The sequence below is a fragment of the Stegodyphus dumicola genome, chromosome 6 (assembly GCF_044657685.1).
Source record: "Stegodyphus dumicola isolate Sdum_Otavi_A_Nest chromosome 6, ASM4465768v1".
Lineage (NCBI taxonomy): Eukaryota > Metazoa > Arthropoda > Arachnida > Araneae > Eresidae > Stegodyphus > Stegodyphus dumicola.
The window spans coordinates 39,364,277-39,386,401 of NC_140773.1; the positions used below are offsets into that span (position 1 = coordinate 39,364,277).

General features: G+C 33.8%; 1 protein-coding gene across 2 annotated transcripts in view; it reads left to right on the top strand.

The window, feature by feature from the left end:
- Positions 1 to 22,125, top strand: part of LOC146996701 (uncharacterized) — a 61,086-nt gene that overhangs the window by 20,299 nt on the left and 18,662 nt on the right. The window contains exons 2-6 of one of the 2 annotated variants that reach the window (XM_085818231.1): positions 4,639 to 4,681; positions 6,956 to 7,006; positions 10,091 to 10,157; positions 14,473 to 14,510; positions 17,066 to 17,120. In XM_085818231.1, the coding sequence (XP_085674357.1) occupies positions 4,639 to 4,681; positions 6,956 to 7,006; positions 10,091 to 10,157; positions 14,473 to 14,510; positions 17,066 to 17,120 (254 nt within the window). The remainder of the gene's footprint in view (positions 1 to 4,638; positions 4,682 to 6,955; positions 7,007 to 10,090; positions 10,158 to 14,472; positions 14,511 to 17,065; positions 17,121 to 22,125) is intronic. The other variant, XM_085818232.1, reaches the window with a different exon arrangement.

The window sequence follows — 22,125 nt, forward strand, 5'->3', positions numbered from 1 at the left end:
AATTTTATTCACTGGCATGCTTTAAACCACAAGCAATTTAAGGAAATCCTAGAACATACAGATGCACCACATAGTGATCTCATATATTACTCTGAAGTATGATGGTTGAGCCGTAGAGAGCTTTGAAAAGGATTGCTGATTTGATTGATGAAATAATACTATCCCTTGATGAAAATGGGAAACAAACTAGGTTTTTAAAGGAAAAGGGCGTAGCTAGGGTTTCCAGCACCCGGGGAACTCTAAAGTATGATGGTTGAGCCGTAGAGAGGCTTTGAAAAGGGTTGCTGATTTGATTGATGAAATAATACTATCCCTTGATGAAAATGGGAAACAAACTAGGTTTTTAAAGGAACAGGGGCGTAGCTAGGGTTTCCAGCGCCTGGGGAAAATTGAAGAATTTGCGCCCCTTTCTGTGTGCCAAGAATGGAAAACATTTCATTAGAAAATTTCATAGCATCAATTTGGCGCCCCTTGGATGTTGCGCCCGGGGACAGATGTCTCCCCTTGCACCACCCTAGCTACGCCACTGTAAAGGAACCATCTTTCAAGTGCGACTTAGCATTTTTAGTTGATGCGAGAGCCCATCTGAATGACCTAAACACAAAATTGATGGGGAAAAAACTAGTTCATCAATCACCTAACAAGCAGTATCTGCTTTCAAACTAAAACTCCAGCTGTTCTCAAAGCAGCTTGGCTGTCAAAATTTTGTCAATTTTCTGTACCTGAAGAAGCTAAAAGAAAATTTTCCTGATAAACAACTGGAAAGGCTGCTTATTTTTTTTGTAAAGTGATTTACAGACTTTGAATTGCATAAGATTAAATTTAAACTGTTCAGGGCTCCGTTGTAGTCGAAGAAGCTCCAGAAGATGTTCAATCAGAACTTATCGATGTACAAACTTCTGACTTATGCAAATCCAGATTCCATGATTTAGATATTCTGGACTTTTGTAGAACTCCACCTGCCGAATTTTTGCACTTAAAAAATAATGCAAGCAGATGTGCTATCATGTTTGGTAGCATATATATATGTGTGAACAAACATTTTCTCTTATGAATCTAATGAAGTCAAAATTAAGAAATAAAGTGACAGATCAACGCTTGCAATCTGTGTTATGAATATCAACAACTAACTTTAACCAAATATATCAAAAATTTTCATATAAAATTCAGTCTCAACCATCACACTAATGTATTTAATTATGGCTAACTTTACACATTTTTATTAAAATATTTGTATGCAAGTATTAAATTATCATGCAAAAGCATAAACTGTATTTTTTCCCCCAAACTGAACTGGGTGTTTTGGGTCCAGTAGTACATGCAAGGGAAACCGCATCCCTCTTAGCTTAGTATAACAATGGGCCCCCTTTTCCCTGAAGATGTGCAAATAAGTAAATCCTAATGGAGTTTCTGCCACACCTGAGTGGTATCGTACAAAGTTCAAAATCTGGACGTCCATTATCTGGAATGAGCTAAAATCCGGACCTCAAAGCCACAAACCATCAAGAAAATCAAAACCATCAACCATCAATAAAATTTTTCTCGTAGGCTTTACGCATGCGCATTTGATTTCCCCCTCCGTGTATAATAAAACATCTGGAGAGTCCCAATTCTTAATTTCACTTCCACACCAAATAAAATACCTTGTTACTGAAGAAACAATCAATTTAGCATAAATTTGTATGATCAGTAATTTGGCTCCGTTGCTGCGTATTTGCTTGGCACGCATCTCAAACCGAAACATTCTGCATAGGTACATCATAGATCTGATGCACACCTGGCAAATCATTATTTATTATACTTTCCTTTCATTACCACATGTTTATCTAAACATCTACTTGACTAATGACTCGCAGTACTCGTTATCTACTTGAGTAATGACTCATAGCAATACCTAAAAAAAATATTTTTTTTAGTATTTGAATAATAAAAGAGTGTGGTGACCTTATATGTTGACATTACGCTTGATTTCAGTTGTGCTAAAAATTGTTGATGAGGAAAAATTTACCAAAAATTTCTTTCCATATGCTAAAAATAGATTTTGTTAACCCAAAGATTACATTTAGGGCTCTTTGAATTAAGAATAACTGATTTGGTATTCACATAAACCCGGAACCAGCTCAGGACTCGTATGGTCACACTGGGTTGCAAAATTTAGGACATATTTATTCAGAACTCTGATAATGTGCATGTGCAAGAAATAGACATAAGTATAATAGATAACTAAACTAATACAATGCAGGCTTAATTGTATCAGTGCATGATAGAAGCAAGATAAAATTTAATGGAACGACGTGTCATTAGTCGCCAAGCTCATGATGCATAGCCAAATATGTATAGTGAAGGATAGCTAAATTTAATGATAATAGCCGCGAATTTTAAAGGTTTTCAGATATAGCAAAGCAAAGGTGAAATTTTCGAATTAACAGATTTTGTAAAGAAATGTGGAGAAGCGGTAATAAATGAAGATGATATAAAAGAAGTTTCTTATTGTGATGACAATGCTTCTCAATCATCAATCAATTAATGAATAGCGAAATCTGTAGTATGGTTCTAGATCCAGAAATTACCGCTACCGATAGTGAAGAAAGGGACAGATAAGTTACTGAAAACGAGAAAATTTCGATTGACAAGTTAGTTGGAAGTCTCAAAACAGCAGTTACAGGACTTCAACAATGTAACTGAACAAGAGATTATGTCTGTCTACAGAATTAAAAAGAAAGTACAGTCAAAAGTCGTTAATTCGGACACCCATAATCCGGAATGATCTATAATCCGGACCTCAAAGCTACAAACTTTTTGCGCATGCGTCTTAGTGACGCATGCGTGTAAGACCTTTACGGCGGCGAATACGCGCGTGCACAAAATACGTTTACGAATGCGCGTTTAATGTATAACGGACGGTATAAGCTAAGCTAAAATTATCTAATTCAGTTAATGTTGCAGATTACGTTGTTCCTTAATCTTTGAATTGGATTCGGCTTATTATTTTTTGCAGACTATTAGAGCAATTTTATAAAAGTAAGCTTGAATTTTCGATTATGTCAAATAGAATTTCTGATATATATTTACTAATATGTAAAGGATCTACAAAGCGAAAGTATGTTTCGAAGTCCATTAAACAAAAAGTGGAATTGCTGCAAAAAATGGATAAATGCATATCCTTTGTTTATCTTTAACGCCGAAAAAATTGAAAACAAAAAAATTTCGATTGACAAATTAGTCGGTATTCTCGACACAGCAATTATAGGACTTATACAGCAGAACTTTGTAAGTGAACAAGAAATTATGTCTGTTTATAGAATTAAAGAGAATGTATTATCACATAAAAAAAGAAGCAACTTAAACGACTTACATTGAAAGAAATGTTTAATAAAGTAAACAAATAAATAATAAGCTTTTTTTTTTTTTTTTTTTTTTTTTTTTTTTTGTTTGTAAATTTTGATACCTTTTAGATCATAATTGTTCTTTATTTCATAAATTACGGTTTCGTATTTTTAATTTTATAATTTCTGCATGCCATCTTACCAGATTTAAACTGATGATCTATAATCCGGAAAAATCGATAATCCAGAATCGCTCAAGTCCCGACGAGTACGGATTAATTACTGATATTTATTTAAAATTGTGAATTTCTTTATTTTATTTAGTTTTGGGATTTAGAGATGTATTTTGCATGCCATTCTTTTAGTAAGAGAGTCTTAGTAAAGTCTGCTGTCACTACAATAAATGGTACATGTATACAGGTTTAAAAGAAACACTCATTTTAGGAGACTTTCATCTCACATTAAAAAAAGTGTCTTCATTGTTAATCTGCATTTGAAACAGCCTTCTGTGCCTGCCTTTTTGTTATCCAGAATAATTAATTTTATTTCAAGGCAGTTTAGTAAACAACGCTTTAGTGAACTGGTTTGAAATAAAATATAATTTGAAAAATTCTCTTCTGTTGACCAACATCTCCAGTATGTAAGTGTCCAGTTTTTGTGGCCCATAGGCTCTACTTGCATCGTGTGATGCTGTGCAGAAGCCCTGGTGTAAGTGAAGCTCTTTTTCGGATTTCTTCTAGTAAGCAAAGTCAAATAAAAGCGAAGCTTTTGGTAAAAGCAAACTGGTGTAAACTATTTCAAAGCAAACAATATGTGTATAAGAAGTTATATGAAGTGCAATATATTGCACATATCTAGTATAATAATGTATAAGAATTTCATGTTCTTTTGAATAGAATCTCAATATTGGAATATGCAAATGAATGATACATAGGGTATCAATTTCGTATGAAATTTGAAATTTTAGGGGATAAATTTTGGAAATATTAAATGTATTTATAGTAAATTCTCTTTAATTCATAATTCTGGGGTCTTAAGTTCTTCGTAATGTAAGATAGTATAACAAAATCTGACATACATGGCTCACCATAAATGTGCACGAAACTGTTGAACTCGAAAAATTCATTTCCAGCAACTCATAATTTTTTCATAGTTTATATTAGTTTTACTTGATGTCAGTGCACTCTTAAAACTTGCATGCAGCATTCTCTAGGTTTTGATATGTGATTGTAAATATAGGAAATGTTTGTAATATGCACACTAACTATTCTGTTAGTTGTTTCTAAATACGTTTGTTACTTTTATATGGCAGCATGAAAAGGAAGAGAACAGAAGCTGCTTCTCCATTGCCTCAAGTAAGTTATTTTTTTGCAACAGAACTAGAAGTAAATAATGGTTCTAATCTGGTAGCATTTTAGACATCTTGTATTTAATCATAACGATATTTTTTTTACATATTTCACAACACACTATTAATGCCAAAAATTGTTTGACAAAATACATTAAACACACCAATGTGAATTGGAATTTATAACACTAAAACTACATTAATCTTCAATACTATTCCATTTTTTGTATAAATATCTCTCTGGGTGACCACAAAAGTAGAGTTGTAACTGTAAATGTTATTTATAAACTTGAAGCATCATTAATGGGAATTTCTACAAATCTGTGTGCTTTGACTCTAAAATGCTAAATGATAAATTTTTTCTATAGAATCCATACAGCATCTCATTTTATCCAAAATATGTTTCCACAGTATTTATTCTGCTCATACGAGGGCTATCCAGAAAGTAGATTACGTTTTGGAATAAAAAAATAAATAAGTATAGGAAACAAATTTTATTATATACAGATGAAAGCCACACTCAAATACTACTTTTCTACATAGTCACCATACAAATTAAGGCATTTATCGTAGCGATGTACGAGCTTGGAAATTCCTTCGTCGAAAAATTCGGCCGCCTGCGCCTTCAACCACTTCGTTACCTCTTCTTGCAGCTGTGCGTCGTCATCAAAACGCTGCATAGCCAGCCACTTCTTCATTGCTGGGAATAGGTGGAAGTCGCTCGGTGCCAGGTCGGGACTGTACGGCGGATGAGGAAACAACTCCCACTTAAAAGATTCAAGAACTTTACGAGTGACATTTGCCGTGTGGGGCCGGGCGTTGTCGTGAATCAACAAGATCTTAGAGCTCAACATTCCTCTGCGCTTGTTTTGAATTGCTCTTCTGAGTTTTTGGAGAGTTTGGCAATACCTTTGAGAGTTTATTGTAGTGCCTCTTTCCAGGAAGTCCACCAAAATTACACCTTTTCTGTCCCAAAAAACAGTCGCCATCATCTTCCTTGCCGACATTGTTTGCATGCATTTCTTGGGTTTTTGGGGAGAACTTGTGTGCCCCCACTGCATTGATTGCAATTTCGTTTCACAGTACACATGTTTCACCCATGTTTCGTCACCAGTAACGATGCGATCGAGTAAAGAGTCACCATCCTTATGGTAAGCGTCCAAAAAGTTCAACGCTGCAGCCATTCGCTGATTTTTGTGGTCCTCTGTCAAGATTTTTGGAATCCATCTTGCACAAAACTTGTGGTAACCAAGCTTTTCGCTGATGATTTCGTGCAACAAACTTCGCGAAATTTGTGGAAAACTCAAAGAAAGTTCCGTTATTGTGAAATTTCGATTTTCACGGACTTTAGCATCGACTTTTTCGAGAAGTTCGGCGGTCACTATGCTGGGTCTCCCACTTCGATCTTCGTCGTGAACATTGGTTCGGCCATTTTGAAATCTTATGACCCACTGACGCACTCCACCTTCAGTGATAATGTTGTTCCCATACACTTCACGAAGCTGCCGATAGATTTCTATCGGTTTACAGTTTTTTGCAGTCAGAAACCTTATTACTGAGCGCACCTCGCAGCTCGCGGGATTTTCAATTAACGCAGACATTTCAAACCGTCACAGTATCTGAACGGAGCACAGCACGAACCTCTGACTAGCATGGCTAGATGCAGACTGAGCTGCGCAACGCTCTGACCCCAAGATGGCCGCGCTAGCCCCGCCCCTAGCGGACACAGACGGAAACGTAATCTACTTCCTGGATGGCCCTCGTATTTCTTACATTGTAAAAGGTTCTATATATGGGACACAACATATTTTGAAGACTAATGTTGATTATATGAAACTAAATCTTCAGAATTTCCATCATATCTTGTTTATACATATCTCGAAGATTATGCAATGATGTTTTTAACTGCAGTTAGGTTTTCTGTAACTGCAATGAAAAACTGCAGGATTCTATGTGGTGAGAGTTTTTAAAATGTTGCTTTTATATATTTAAATAGTTTACTGATATTTATTTAAAATTATGAATTCCTTTGTTTTATTTAGTTTTGTGATTTAGAGATGTGTTTTGCATGCCATTCTATTAGTAAGAGAAACTCAGTTTTTGAAATGGCAATACAATTGTGTGATTTTATGAATGTGTGATCTCAATATAGCAGCATAAACATAAATGTCATGTTGTAATCTCAAGGTTTTGATATGTGATTGTAAATATAAGAATTATTTGTAATTTATGCACTAACTATTGTAATAGTTGTTTCTAAATATATTTGTTACTTTTATAGGGCAACAGGAAAAAGAGAAAAAGGGCAGAGTCTCCTGCCTCAGTGCTCCAAGTAAGTTATTTTTTGCAACAGAATTGGAAGTAAATGATGGTTCTAATCTGATAGCATTTTAGACACCTTGTATTTAATGATAACAATATTTTTTTACATATTTCACAACACACTCTTAATGCCAAAAATAGTTTGACAAAATATATTAAACACACCAGTGTGAATTGGAATTTTTAACACTAAAACTGCATTAATCTTCAACACTATTCCATTTTTTGTATAAATATCTCTCTGGGTGACCGCAAAAGTAGAATTGTAACTGTAAATTGTTTATAAACCTTCAGCATCACTAATGGGGATTTCTACAAATCTGTGTGTTTTGAGTCTAAAATGCTAAATGAAAATTTTTTTCTATAGAATCCATACAGCATCTCATTTTATCCAAAATAAGTGCATTTCTACAGTATGTTAATATGTAGTAAGGTTCTGCAAGTATATGCAGATCCTTAAGAAGAAAGTATTTTTCCACAATATTTATTCTGGGTTGAGAGGAAATTTTCAGAAAGGTGCCTTTTGATGCCATTTCCCTCTAGGCGTCAAAAAATTCCTCCCAAGGATATAACGATTCAAGATGGCGGTAAAAATTGCGCCAAGTGCCGCTTATCTGAGTTTTCCTGATTTTTAAATTCATAATTCAACTAAAGATTTTCTTAAAATTTAATTTAACTTGGTTAGTAGCTCGAGCGGCGCTGCTGCGGCACCCAAGTGATTTGAAGTCATAAATCGAACGACGCTGCTACGACACTATGGTCTTTTGTAACGCAATCTCCTTATTTACGATGTGAGATAAGATATTTTTCTTGGAAGTCTTTTCATGGACTAGGCTCCACTGACATTGTTGCCAAATCTTAGCTCAGTTTAGTTAGTCTCAGCATAGCATTCGCTTGAAACAGTCTTGGTAGTAAATATAGTAATTAAATAGTGTTTTACCCTAAAAATATGGAGGAAGATCAGATCAGCTCGAGTTCAGACAAATTCGATTTTGCTGCTTTGGATGACCAACTTGCAGCGATTTCCGACAGAGTCCGCCGCGAAACGAACGAATCCAGTGGAGAAGACAGTGATGCAGTAAGAGGTGTGAGAGGACGGAAAATTAGAATTATAGAGAGTGACAGGGAAGTTGAGAGTGATGTTAAAAGAGAAGTTGAAAGTGAACCTGTGGAAGGTGCAAGTAGTTCAACATGAGTACTTTGTGGAGACTACGACGAAGTGCCTCCAAGCGTACAATTTATACCTGGCCAAAGCGTACAATTTATGCTTATTTATACCAAATTCATGGCCACAGAAACATGAATAGTTTCTAACATAAAACAACCAATAGATTTTTTTAAACTGTTTTTCACTAATGACCGCGTGAAAATTGTGAAACCAATACATATGCAAAAAGAAAATTGGAAGGGAAGACGCTATCTGCAAATTCAATTTGGCAAAGCTGAAATCGTGCTCGAGTTGCTGGTGAGTGCAAAGGGTTAACAAAATAAGCTATATAAAAGCAGTAGATGCAGTTCGTAAGAATATTATTCTTTAATTTTCTGATGGATTCTGATCTGAGCACCATTACATATGTCCTGTTATTTGCTCCGTATGTATTGAAGTTCATGAACTTGGCCAGTTTCATGTATAAAAAAGATGGAATCACTGTTGGCAGCAGTGCAGGGCATTATCAAAGTTTTAAGAATTTCTGTTTTGCACATTTGGACCATCAGGGAGGAGATTCATTCTGAATGAAGTAGAAATCAGTACGTCCGTATATCCTGAAACAAACATGCTACTTTCAGCTAAACAAGTTGTTTTTTAGATTGTGTTTGAGTGTTGCCTTCTCTCCATGTCAGCAGTCATGGATTAGCTGTCTCTGGGCTAAATCTGGATTTCTTGGGGAAGAAAGCTTGACTGTGCATTTGTCCAGTCTCAGAGTTTTTAAGTCCAGTATCTTCAATCCTACTCCACACATGGAAAAGACCTATGTAAATTCTTTGCATAAGCTTCTTGTTATAGCCATTGGAAGCTTTCTTTGCAATGTGGCAGTTTATTACCTGTTCAGAGGTACCATTATTAGCAAATAAGGGTCATTCTTTTGAAGTTTGAACTTGTTAATGATGTTGATCAATATGTCTATAAATGCGTTCTATCTCTTGGAACCAATTCAGCCAAATTCGGAGGCTACCTCTTTAGTTTACTTGAATGTTGGATGGTATTATCAGTTGATACTGGCTTTCCATCTTGGTGGTGTGGTGTGTTGAGAATACGGCAAAGCACACTAGGGTTATCTGCCTAAGGGGAGGGATGCCTTCGTGGAGGACTTTCTAAGGGGAACTGGCTCATATACACGTTACACATGGGGAAAACCACGAAAATGCCCATGCAGCCAGCTCATTCGCGGGATTCGGACCTCGGATCGAACTACCAGTGTTCAGCGATTTTACCGCTCGGCTGCTGGTGAGCCTTCCATCTTGGTATGGCTCATCATATGAGGTTTTAATGCAAAATACTTTTGACCCTGGATTCTGCGATGAAAGACTAAAAAATCTGCTGTTACTACAATAAATAATAGAAGTGTGCAGGTTTTTGTAAGAATCATTCATTTTATGAGATAATTTGTATTTTAATCAGCTTCCTATGCCTGTCTTTCCATTATCTGGAGTAATGAATTTTATTTCAGAACTGCTCAGGAAACAACGCTTTAATGAATTGGTTTGAAATGCAGTTTGTTTTGAAAAATTATCTTCTGTTGATCAGAATCTGTACTATATAAGTTTCCAGTTTCTTTGGCCTGCAAGCTATTACTAGCATTGTCTAATGCTGTACAGAAGCCCTGGTATGAGCAAAACTCTTTTTAGGATTGCTTTTTGGTAAGCAAACACAAATACATGTACAGGTTTTCCATAAAAGTGCAGTGGTGTAAACTATTACAAAGCAAAGAATATATGTGTTAGAAATCATATGAAGTATAATAAAATGCTTTCAAATTCACTGAAGTTTTTATTTAAATGTAAAAAAAAATTTATTTAAATGTATATGTTTATTTAAATGTAAATATATAGTATGTATATGCAGCGCTCTAATTCTGATTTTAATCCTCTTCAGAATCTTGAAAAGATTAAAACTCTCTGTAAAGAGGCGGAGGGCATACTCCAATGTGCAGCCTCCCTAGGTAATGAATAGTAATTTTTTTGGCATATGTAGTAATTTAATGTTTTATATATATTTAGTTTGATTTTCTTCTTTTTTATCACAATCAAGGTGCATTATTTTCTGTTTGGCTTTTGTTAATCTTGTAATGATTATAAATGTTTGAATATAATGATGTTTGAAATGCACTGAAACCATCTGTTAATGAATTTATACAATTTTTGATTATTTCCCTCTTCTGAGGATGTATTTGTCCTAGAGACAAGCAAGTTATTGCCTCATTTATGAAATAAGAACTGAGGTTCAAGAAAATTTAAGCAAACTTATTTTTCTAAAAAATTCTAATTTCTGTGAACAAAAGGCATGTCTGGTGTTCGTGTTTTAAAATTCTGTGGCTTCTTGGCTATCAGCAGAAATTTTATCTTTTGATTTAAGTTCATGTAATACTGGAGACTAGCAATGTGAAATAAATTAGGCTAGCAAAATAAATTCATAGTTCTTTGTGGTGCACTACACTTTAAAATCGGTATTTCAACAAGAAAATTTGTATGCAGTCTATCTACGCCTAAAGGAGTATACAGATAAAATTTTGTAAAAATTGTACTTACCGTTTCAATTCTGTGGGTGTTCCATGAGGTGGAACACTGCGCCACCAGAGCTCTTAAAAGAGCGACTAAGCGAGAATTGCAGTGAAGCACGGAAATTAGTAGAAGCTTATGTATAGTAATAAAAAAAAAAAAAACACTGTATTATAGCTGTATACATGGTTTTCTGGATATACACAACTTTCTTGAATATATATGGATAAATGAGATAAATATATGTATATACACAGGTCCTATATGCAAAAATATTTACACATTTTTCGATTTCGTAGCTTCATGAAATTTTCAAAGCATGTCGCATCTTTTTGATAAAAGTACAAAACCAACTTTGCAGGTTTTGAACAATAAACTTGTTTTGTGTGGCTTCTGTTCCGTGCAACAATATGTTTAGAATTCCAAGTAAAAAGAAAGAGAAAAAGAAATTCTTTCCTCTTCGGAAAGAGTTTTCCTGCCATTTATGGAAAATTAATAATAAAAAAAAATTAACTGCAATTAATATTAACAATAAAAAAATAAGCTAAAAATTATACACACAAAAAAAATATCTACACAATTATTATAAATAAACGGGAATGAGACTAAAAAGCGATAGCAAAATAATTCGTGCAGCTTCCCTAAGTAAAGATGACTCAAGCTGCTGATAAAATTCCCACCTGAAAACTACTCACAAAATTTTCCCCCAAAACAATGTAAATAGAAAACATATACAACAGATGTTTTCTCCTAAGATGGATGTTCTGATGCGTAATAGCATGAGATCGCTAAAGGCGCAGTGTTGCCACTAATGGAACACCCCATTATATTTAATGATTCTGCACATGCTTTTTGTATGAAAAATGTAAAAAAATATATAACAAGTGATATAGAGTACAGCCATCAAAATTATACAGAATTTTTTTTCAAACAATTTTTTTTTTTTTTTTTTTTTTTTTTTTTTTTTTTTTTTTTGCGTCGCCAAAAAATATAGAAAATAAGTGGATTTTAATAACACATCATAAATGAAAATTCTGGGTCTCCTTGTGATATGCTGCCATCTACTATTTAAAAAGAGAAGTTTGAAGTATATTATAAAGGCATTTCAGCAATAAGTTGCCTCCCCCCCCCTGATTATTTTCAACCAAAAAACGTTACCCATATGAGAAGATATGATGTAGTCTATCAAAGTAAAGATAATGCTGTGATAAATCGTGAGATGAAATTTATGATGATTCACTAATGACTGAAAAAGAATTTCTGGATTTATTGGCAGATTCTGAATTGAATCAGTATTTGAAGGATTAGAATGAAATTCTTTAAAAACTTTGTACATATTTAAAAATTTTTTGGATTGGATTGAATTATTTAATTATGGCAAATCACACAAGGGCTATCTGCCGAAAGGGAGGAATGCCTTCATGGAAGACTTTCTAAGGGAAACTGGCTCGTATACCATTACACATGGGGAAAACCACGAAATCGACCATACAGCCAGCACGTTCTGAAGCAAATGCGCATTTAGGAAGGTTGCTAGTCAAATTAGGCTTTTTTAATCTCTTGAAAAACTCTTTATGAATGACATATTCGTTGAGAGATGAGGAAGCAGTCAAAATATCCTATACATATATATAGAAAATAGTAACTGAAATCTGACAAAATTTGCATAGTTTGCGCAGCATTACCTAAAGCAAATGCCATGGAGTTAAAATAACTATTGCCAGTTTGGGTATGCCGTCTTTATTCATTGGCATCTGGTCATACGCTTGAGGCATAAAGCCAGAAAATTTTCTTTATTGTTTAAATTTGAGCGTAAAATCATATTGATGCCTAATTGGATAGTTGTCTGGAATAGTGACAGAATTTAATTTAATGGTAGTTGTCGCAAGGTCACCAAAGACCCATCCGATTTGTTTTACCATATGCTGAGAGCTACTCCAGCAGCTTTTAGAAGGACTAAAATGCCTTTTTGTACTAAAGTGAAATCTGGTTTTGGAGCAGCGAATTTATAAGGCACTAAGGCTTCTAAACTTAGCAGCTACTGGAGAATCTTTAGTTTTGATTACGTGTGTATTTCATGGATATCCGTATCCAAAACCTGTTTTAAAACATCCTCAAAGAGAGAATCCTATTTTAAGTAAGTATATAAATACATGTAAATTTTATAAAACTGTAATTTTGGTTGCAATATCTGGAGATATCTCACCATCTGATGCAGCATCAGCTGTCAGTTGTTTTTGAGATTTAAAATTAACAGCTTCATTAATTCATTTTCTTCAAATTAATCATTTCTAGATTATTATTAAACACCAATTTGTAAAGAATAAGCAGATTTTTTTTTTTTTTTTTTTTTTTTTTTTTTTTGGGTGGTGCAGTTAAAATCATGCAGCTTCTTTACCTTCCAAATCTTCTATTTTCTATTCCATTTAGCATTTATGTTTTGAGAATGCCCAGAAAATCATTTATGTCTTGCTGACTATGAGTTATGAAAGTGATGGCTTCTATGTATGATTTCCACTGCAGTTTTGCCCACCTGTCATTTTACACGGGAAATTCAAAATATCCAGACCGATCACATCCATGCTTTCCTTTATACGTTATTCTCTGAAGATCAACTACGTAGCAAGATCACTGTCCCCTTTTTTAGGTTTGGTTTTTCAAGCAGGCCTTTGAAGTATATAATTATGAAATAGAATATTGTATCTGCCCTCCTTCATCCTCTGGCATGAGCATTTAATAAAGATTTGAGAGGCTATTGGGTGTTCAAGCTTTGTGCTTGAAATTTGCCTACAGTTATGCTTTCGAAATTAGGTACTGCTTCACAAGAGGGCTTGATATTCCATCAAATGCTTCTGCTCTATGTTGCATACAGTGTGTCAAAAAGAGGGATCCATCCTCCTATTAATAAAGATGTTCTATGTCAGAGGTGTTCTTCACATGCATTCTTATTTTGTACCCCTCCTGATTTTATACTCCATAGGCTGCAATAATAAAAAGTAAATTTTTAACAGATAGTGGTGGATACACCATATTTATAACATTCACAAGAATATACAGTATTTATTTAAGCACAGGCAGCAAAACTCACAGCAAAAATCTATTTATTTGAGACTAAGTTTTGAGAAGCTTCAAGCAGATTTTGGGAATTCCGGAAGGCCTGAGTATCAGAGCGAGAAATTTCTGGTATGGTGTGATTCCGAGGAACAGCCGAGCATTATTTTCCTGGATTGATTAAGGAGCCTCTGGGAAGTACATAACATAGATTGGGAACCACTGCTTTAGAGATTAGAATTTGCTATCAAAATTGTGTTTCTATTTATCAGAATTTTACATAATGTAAGGTATATACTTCTAACATAGAAAACAGCTGTTATCTGGCTTTCCACAATATTAGGCTTGTTTCTCTACCCCCCCCCCAAAAAAAAATTTAAGATGTTTGTAATTGGTTTTAAGTCGCAGTAATATTAATATAATGATATATTTTTCAGTTAGTCTCCCAAAAATAAAACTTAAAATCATATTGATAACTAATTCTTTAACGTAGCAGTTGTCATTCCTTTAAAGAAAAGAGTGTTTATTGTTGTTTCTGCAGCTTTGAATTTTATTATGTCACCAATTGCTCTTGCCTGAAAATATATGTATACAAATAAACAAATAATTTCAGTAGCAAAAAGAGCTTTTTTTTTTGCTCAAAATCAGTACATCTTCCTTTAAAATGTCAAATAATATCTTTTTTTTTTTTTTTTTTTTTTTTTTAAGCTTACTGGGACCAAGCCCTCCAAAAACAGATAAAAGGAGTATGTATAATTTTCATGAAACTTTTCTAAATATTATCCATTTGATTTTTTGTTGATGTTGTCATCTGAGAGCAGTGGCCTCAAACATAGCATCAAACAAACACAAACATCTTTCTTATTCCAAATAATTGTAGTATGTTGAATCAGTGATTAACTTACATAAGCTAAAAATAAATTAGTTCCATTGTGAATTTTTTTCCGATTCTTGTACTTATTTTTAATGATAAGTAAAATAATGTAAAACTGCACGCTGAAAAATTTAAATATTGAACTTTGTCTTCAAAGTAATGGTAATTAAATTGCTGGAAATATTTCTGCAAGCCATGTGAAACTGCTTCTACATGCAGCCTGCAGGTCACCAGTTTGAGACAACTGCTGTAGAAAAGTTTTCTTTTTTGTCAATATACTTCATTTTGAATTTTATTAAAATTAATCAGATTGGAACATTAAATATTTTTGTACAATTATATAACATATTTTTTCACTTTTTAAATGTACAGAAAATACATAATATTTCTCATGTCAGTCTAAATGAATATTCATCTAATTTCCTATAAAAAGTTTTGCTTTTCTACCTGGGCTATGTCTATAGACCAGTGATGGCGAACCTGTAGCATGCGTGCCACAGTCAGCATGCAGAACCTCATCAGCCGGCATGCGACTAAAATATTACTTCCTTAATCAATAACCACAATAAAATGATACTATGTAATTTAAATGAGTATTTTAGTTTGTTTAGTTAGTTTAAATAAGTATTTAGTCTTGAACGTTTCACTTACTAACTGATCGCATAATGCCACTGACACAGGGCCGAAGCCTATATATAAGCTTTTCATTTATCGCCACAGAAATGATATACATATCTATTGACCCAATTTATGACATTTCAATTGTTTGTGCCAGTCATATTACTCGTTACACAGCAAAGAATATGCCAAAGTTGAAGCAGCTAATGTTTGCTAAACGAATTCAAATTTATTGCAGACTGCCAGTGAGTTTTAATTCTTTCATTGTTAAATAGATTCCACTTTTCACATCTCAGCATCCTGTTATGAATAATTCTAATGTAATATATAAACAGAATACACAAATATAACGGAAAAACATGCGATCTGATAATATAACAAAACACGAAAGCTTAGTAGAGAAGCCAAGCTTATTCACATGCGATGAGCCAGAATAAGCCCGATAAAGCCGAAAAGGAGCACATGAGGTCTAAAGTTAGAAGTTTAGCAAAGAGATGTCTGGGTTAATGGTTACTGCTATCCTCTGTTCCCATTTGGTAGCCATAGATTGTTGATTCGTGAAAATCCAATTCCTTGCTATTGGTTAATAATGTTGCCTCATTTTAGTATATGATCAATTTATATTTAATGCATCATTTTAAAATTTTGTGCTTTTCTCTACTCCATGTCTTGAAACCCTCGCAAATGAATCTAGCATAAAAGGAAAAATTCAACATTGATAGTGCAAGATCATTTCAAGAGACCTGGGCAGATTGACAAATCAGCATCTTTGACAAATCAGCTTCTTGTATGTCATTAGCACTGCGCTTAGATTTTTTGGAAGGCCTTTTTGGCTCAGGGTTCTCAACATTCCCAACACAATGAGTATTAGATACACAATTTACATCAGTTTTAACATTGCATTTATCTGATTTAGCACTTTTAGCACATAGAGAAATAACATTATTAGCAATATTAGTAAAAAAAAAATTCCTCAGAATTGAGCACACCAAAAGATTCATGCTTACCTTTGAACAGTTGTACGAGTCCTTGGGGGATTCCTTTTTCTTATGAAAACAACTAAGTTTCATTTGTTTTTCATCTTCAGTCTTAGCACTAGCCAGTATCTCATCAATATCCCAATTCCTCTGACTAATGGCATTTTGTAGTATGCTAATTTGTTGAGCAACATTTGTTGACATAATCATTTAAAGATTGAGTATTTCATTTAGTAATTCAATCCAGTTATCATCAAGCAATGCATTTGCATATTTATGTATTTCATCAGGTAGCCCTACCACGTGATTACGAACAGCAGCAGCAGCATCCATTTTGTTGAGCGGAGGGAATTCATTCTCCTCCATCACATATGTTAATAACCAAAGTCACAGCTGAAAATTAGCACACACAGCACAAAATTAACTGCACACTCATTCGGTTTAATCCACGGGAGACTGAGAACACTGAGATAGCACAGCCATAAAAAGAGCTTGAAAACAGCATAGAGTAGCTTGCTCTGCTCAGAACAGCAAGCACTTAAAGACTCTCTTCTCTTGACCAGCATCTATACTATACATGTTTCCACTTTTGTGGCCCATAGGCTGTTACTTGCATTGTGTAAAGCTGTACAGAAGCTCTGGTGTAAGAGAGAATTTTTTCCGGTAAGCAAACATCAATACAAGTGCAGATTTCTCATAAAAGCACACTGGTGTGAACTGTGATAAAGAGAAGAATATTTATGTTAGAGATTATACGAAGTGCAATAAACTGCTCTTAAACTGTTTTTATTTCAATGCAAAAATAATTTATACAGCATTCTAATTGTGACAGGCACTAAAAAGTGTGACAGCAGTGAAGGCTTCTGCGGAAGTTGTTCTTAACTCAGGTAATTGATAGCATTTTTTTTTTTTTTTTTTTTTTAGCATATACAGTAGTTTAATGTTTTATATATGTGGGATTTTAAATCCATAGCTTATTATTTTTCCTCGTGCGCTGTCTAAATTTTAGCTGTTGACTGCACGAGTGAAATTGATAGAACTCTCGCCCCTTTGTTTTATGAGAGGATATGCAAGATGATATAGATGGGGTATTAAGAGATGTAAGACGTTATAGCTGCCATGTTAATAGATATAAGATGTTATAGATATCGTGGTAATAGATAAACGATGTTATATATTTTGTATTAATAGATGAACTATATTATAGATGTATTAATGTTTTATTAAATGTGTTTTGTTTGAATATGAATTGTGATTTCGAAACTAAAGAACCCACATATATATTTAGTGTCATTTCCATCTGTTTTTAACTCAATGGTTAGTGCAGTATTTTCTGTTCGACTTTTGTTAATATTGTAATGGTTATAAAAGTTTGTGTAAAATAAGCTCTCTTGTTTCCACTTCCAAATTAATAATTATTAATGGCCAAGAAACATGGAGTTAATAAAAGTAAGTGAAATTACTTATAAAATACAAATTACATGTAATGTCAAATCCCACAGATAGTATGAAAAAGTTAATCATAATATAAGAAAATAAACAATGGCAGTAAATGCTTTATTCCGTGAAAATAAAACTAAAAATGACTGAAACAATGACACTTCATATTTCCAATCAAATTCCATTGTTCTGAAAGTGACGATTTTGATACCTTAAGGGTCTTGAGAGAATGTTGATGTCATGAAGCGAGTCTTACTAAACGTATATTCTGAATATCTCTAACATGTTCTGTATTACAGTGCCATCACTAGCCATAGCAAATATTTTCTAGGCCCACCGGCAGCCGAGCGTTAAAAATCGCTGAACTTTGGTAGTTCGGTCCGAGGTTCAAATCCCGCAAACGGTCTGGCTGCATGGGCGTTTTCGGGGTTTTCCCCGATGTTTAGCGTGTATAAGAGCCAGTTTCCCTTAGAAAGTCCTCAATGAAGTTATCCCTCGCCTTAGGCAGTTAGCCCTAGTGTGCTTTTTCGTATTCTCAATACACCAAGCATTTTCTTCCTCTAGGAAATCATGGTTCATTTGATGTGTCTTCATTGTCAGCAATAAAAATAAAATCCTCTCAATACCTCCACGGGAAAATTTCATATAAGGTTAAAAGGCCCATTTTCGTAATGTTGGCTTATCACAGTGCTTGCATCGGAGACAGACACGAGATGAGAGTGGTCCTTGGGCTCTCTCGTGACCTTCGTGTACCTCGACACTTAGAAGACATAGCACGAAACTGCTATAACTGGTTCTAAAGATAGCAATGATTATAATCAGTATTTAACTAAGTGCTTAATTTATTTGCATTTCATAGTGGAAAAACCTAAGTTCCAACATTCTTATTTAAAATGAGATAATGATCTAACAAATAACATATATGACTGTAATATTTATAAAACTTGAATTATGTAGTGTTTGGAAGTATAAATACCAAAAGAAAAGCAATAGAACTGTAGTTGGCAATTAATAAAAATCTATCTTTTTTTTTTTTTTTTTAAATATTAAACAATCAAAATGCAATTATTGTGGATTACGGATATTTAGTAGTAGTGCTGAAGTCTTAAAATGTGACTAGATCTACCCAAATGTTGTTACCTGCGAATTCTCTCACGTGATTGAAGATGAACACAACCAGGGAAGGGTATAAAAGACCCATTTATTGTTCACAAAATATTTAACATTTGGCTCGGAATTGCGTGATTACAAGAAATATTGGCCACTTGCAGTGAGAACTTAAAACAGGAAGTAACAATAAATTTAAAGTAAAGAGAAGTGCCAGATTACACGATTCAATTTAAGCTAACAGGTAGACTCAGAAATCTACACAGGCAGAATACTAACTCAACCGCAAGAATGCGTAGCCACTTTTAAGTTTAACTACAGGTAGAAACCATTAACCTTCCAGCACATGCACTTGGCAATTTTACATGAGCACGTGTGTGCCATATTTTTTACGACATCTGTTATTATACCATTTTTGACACGAAAAAGGACAGAAATGAGTGAATATTGGTAATAAGTTTGTTAAAACATAAAATATTAACCTTATTATTGCAGAATACAAATGATGTCACATTTAAATGATAGTAAATTCTTTTTAAACACTTATATTAGTCAGGTGGAAAAGCAATGATGTATTTTACTATAGAAATTTTAAAAGGTATTATTTAATAACTGTATTTTAAAATCCAAGCTAGTTTTAATATTCGTCTGTCCTGTTGATTTATCGTCGGATCGAAGATAACTTCTCAGAAAGAATAAATCTCTTGTAGTACATCTCAGTTAGCTATTTCAATTCCAGTGCCATCACTTGAGAACAATTCTTTCGCATTTACATGGTATCCTTTTTTTATTTCCATCATATGTAACAATCTCTGTCTTTCGAGTATTTTATCTTTTAGCAAACTTATTTGTTTGTTATTTTATTTGTACATTCTAAAATTTCATCAAGCATATTTATATCAACTATTTTAAAAAATGTTTCTATTTCATCCTTTACATTGTAATGTATTTTGCAGTAATTTACAAAACAGACAATCTTCTTAATAGAACATAAATTTTATTTCTAGTTCACAGTGATAGACAAATTTTATACAATTCTTAAGTGGCAAAATTTTCATCCTACTCCTTCTTCAGAATACTAATCTTTTTTTAACAATATCTCTCGTTGTTGAGTAACGGTTTGATACAAATATGTCGTTGCCACTTCAACAATAATTATACTTATTTATTAAATAACAAGATATTACAACCTCTCCCCCCTCCTTACTTTTTTTTTTTTTTTTTTTTTTTTTTTTCAAAACAACAATATCAGCACAATACAGAATTGAAATACAAGATGTAACATAATAAGATACACTAAGGAAGAGAGGAAGGAACAAAATATTTTTTTTATCTACATAGAGAAACAAATTATTTAATCAGGCCAGTGAGTACGACTTAATGCGTCTACATTTTTATGGTTTTTACCACTTCGATGAACGATCGTGTAATTGTAGGGTTGTAGTACCAGTGCCCATCTCATAAGTCGTGGATTTAGACTCGCATTATTTTTGAGCCAAACTAAGGGATTATGATCGGTCATGATGAGGAATTTAGTATGCCCGTCTAAATAACATTGAAGTTTCTTTACAGCAAATATTATGGCGGCGCATTCCTTTTCTGTGGTGCAGTACTTTTTTTCAGTTTCTGTAAACTTCTTACTGAGGTATAATACTGGATGTTGATTGTCTCGTTCATCTTTTTGAGCTAAAATGACACCCATACCAGAGTTTGACGCATCAGTTTGCAAAATAAACTCCTTATTGAAATCAGGTGCATGTAGTACAGGCCTTTGAGCTTTAGCTCTTCAAATGCTTTTGTGCACTCTTCTGTCCAATTTATTTTCCCTTTCTTTAAGTTTCCTTTCAAAGTTTCTGTTAAAGGTGCTGCGATAGATGAGAACATGGGAATGTAATGATTAGAATATCCCGCTAATCCTAAAAATGCTCTGACTTGACTTTTTGTGGATGGCACTGGAAAATCAAGAATAGCTTTTACTTTCACTTCACTTGGCATTCTTATACCACGACCTACAATATGTCCTAGATATTTTACTCTATCTTGAGCAAATTTACATTTTATTGGTTTAATAGTTAAACCAGCGTCCTTTATTTTGGACAAAACGGCTTTCAGGTGACTTAGATGTTCTTCCCAGGTGTTTGAAAAGATTGCCACGTCATCTAAATGTGGAACAGCAAAGTTTTCACAACCGTGAAGGATTTCGGCATCATTTTACTAAATGAAAATGGTGCATTTTTAAGTCCGAAAGGCATCTGTAGAGGTCTAAATGTGCCAAAACTTGTAACAAAAGTGGCTAATCTTTGAACATTAGGTGTTAAAGGTATTTGCCAGTATCCCTTTGTTAAATCCAAAAGAGTTATATATTTTGCGCCTGCTACCGTTTCTACTCGTTGTTCGATGTAAGGCAAGGGGAAGAATTGTGTTTTAGTCAATTTATTCAATTTTCTATAGTCGATACAAGGTCTTGGATCCCTCCTTGCTACTTCTACTAAAATCATAGGAAAAGTGTAATCTGAATCTCCTATTTCAATTATTTTATGCTGAAGCATTTTATCAATTTCTGTTTTTAATATATCTGTTTGTCTAGGAGACATTCTGTATGGTTTACAGTGGATTGGGGTGTTTTCTGTCAATTGAATATCATGCGTTATTAAATGAGTTTTTCCAGGTTTATTAGAAAAGATTTTTTAAAACTTCAGCAGCATATCATGCAATTCTTGAATTTGTTGTTCATTTAGCTTATCACTTAAGGAGCTGTTTTCTTTGATGTCCTCAAAATCGAACAATGTTGGTTCAGAGTCAATTGTTGGGAAATTTTCCTCCATATCATCAATTTCAGACTGATCTTCTGTAATCATAAGGTTAACCGATTCTGCTCATCTATGATAGGGTTTTAGCATGTTAACATGGTAGACTTGGTTAAAGTCATTTTTTTCTTCGAAACTCACAACATAATTAGTTTCGGATAATTTCTTCTCAACCTTCCCAGGACCTTTCCATTCAACTGCTAGTCTGTTTGGTTTATTCGTTGATACAACTAATACTAAATCCCCTTCAGAGAATTCTCTTTTTATAGCTTTACGATCGTACCACACCTTTCTTTTGGTTTGCATTTCCAGCATTTTATCTGTAGCCAGCTCTTTGCATCTTTTTAACCGATTTATCAATTGAAAAACGTTTTCAACAACATTAATTACCTATGTCTTTAGGATTCATCCATTGTTCATATAATAATGTTACAGGTGTTCTAAGATTTCGACCATATACTAATTCTGCAGGTGTAAATTCCGTACTCTCGTGCGTTATTGTTCTTAAAGCAAATAGAGCTGTGGGAACTTGCTTCTC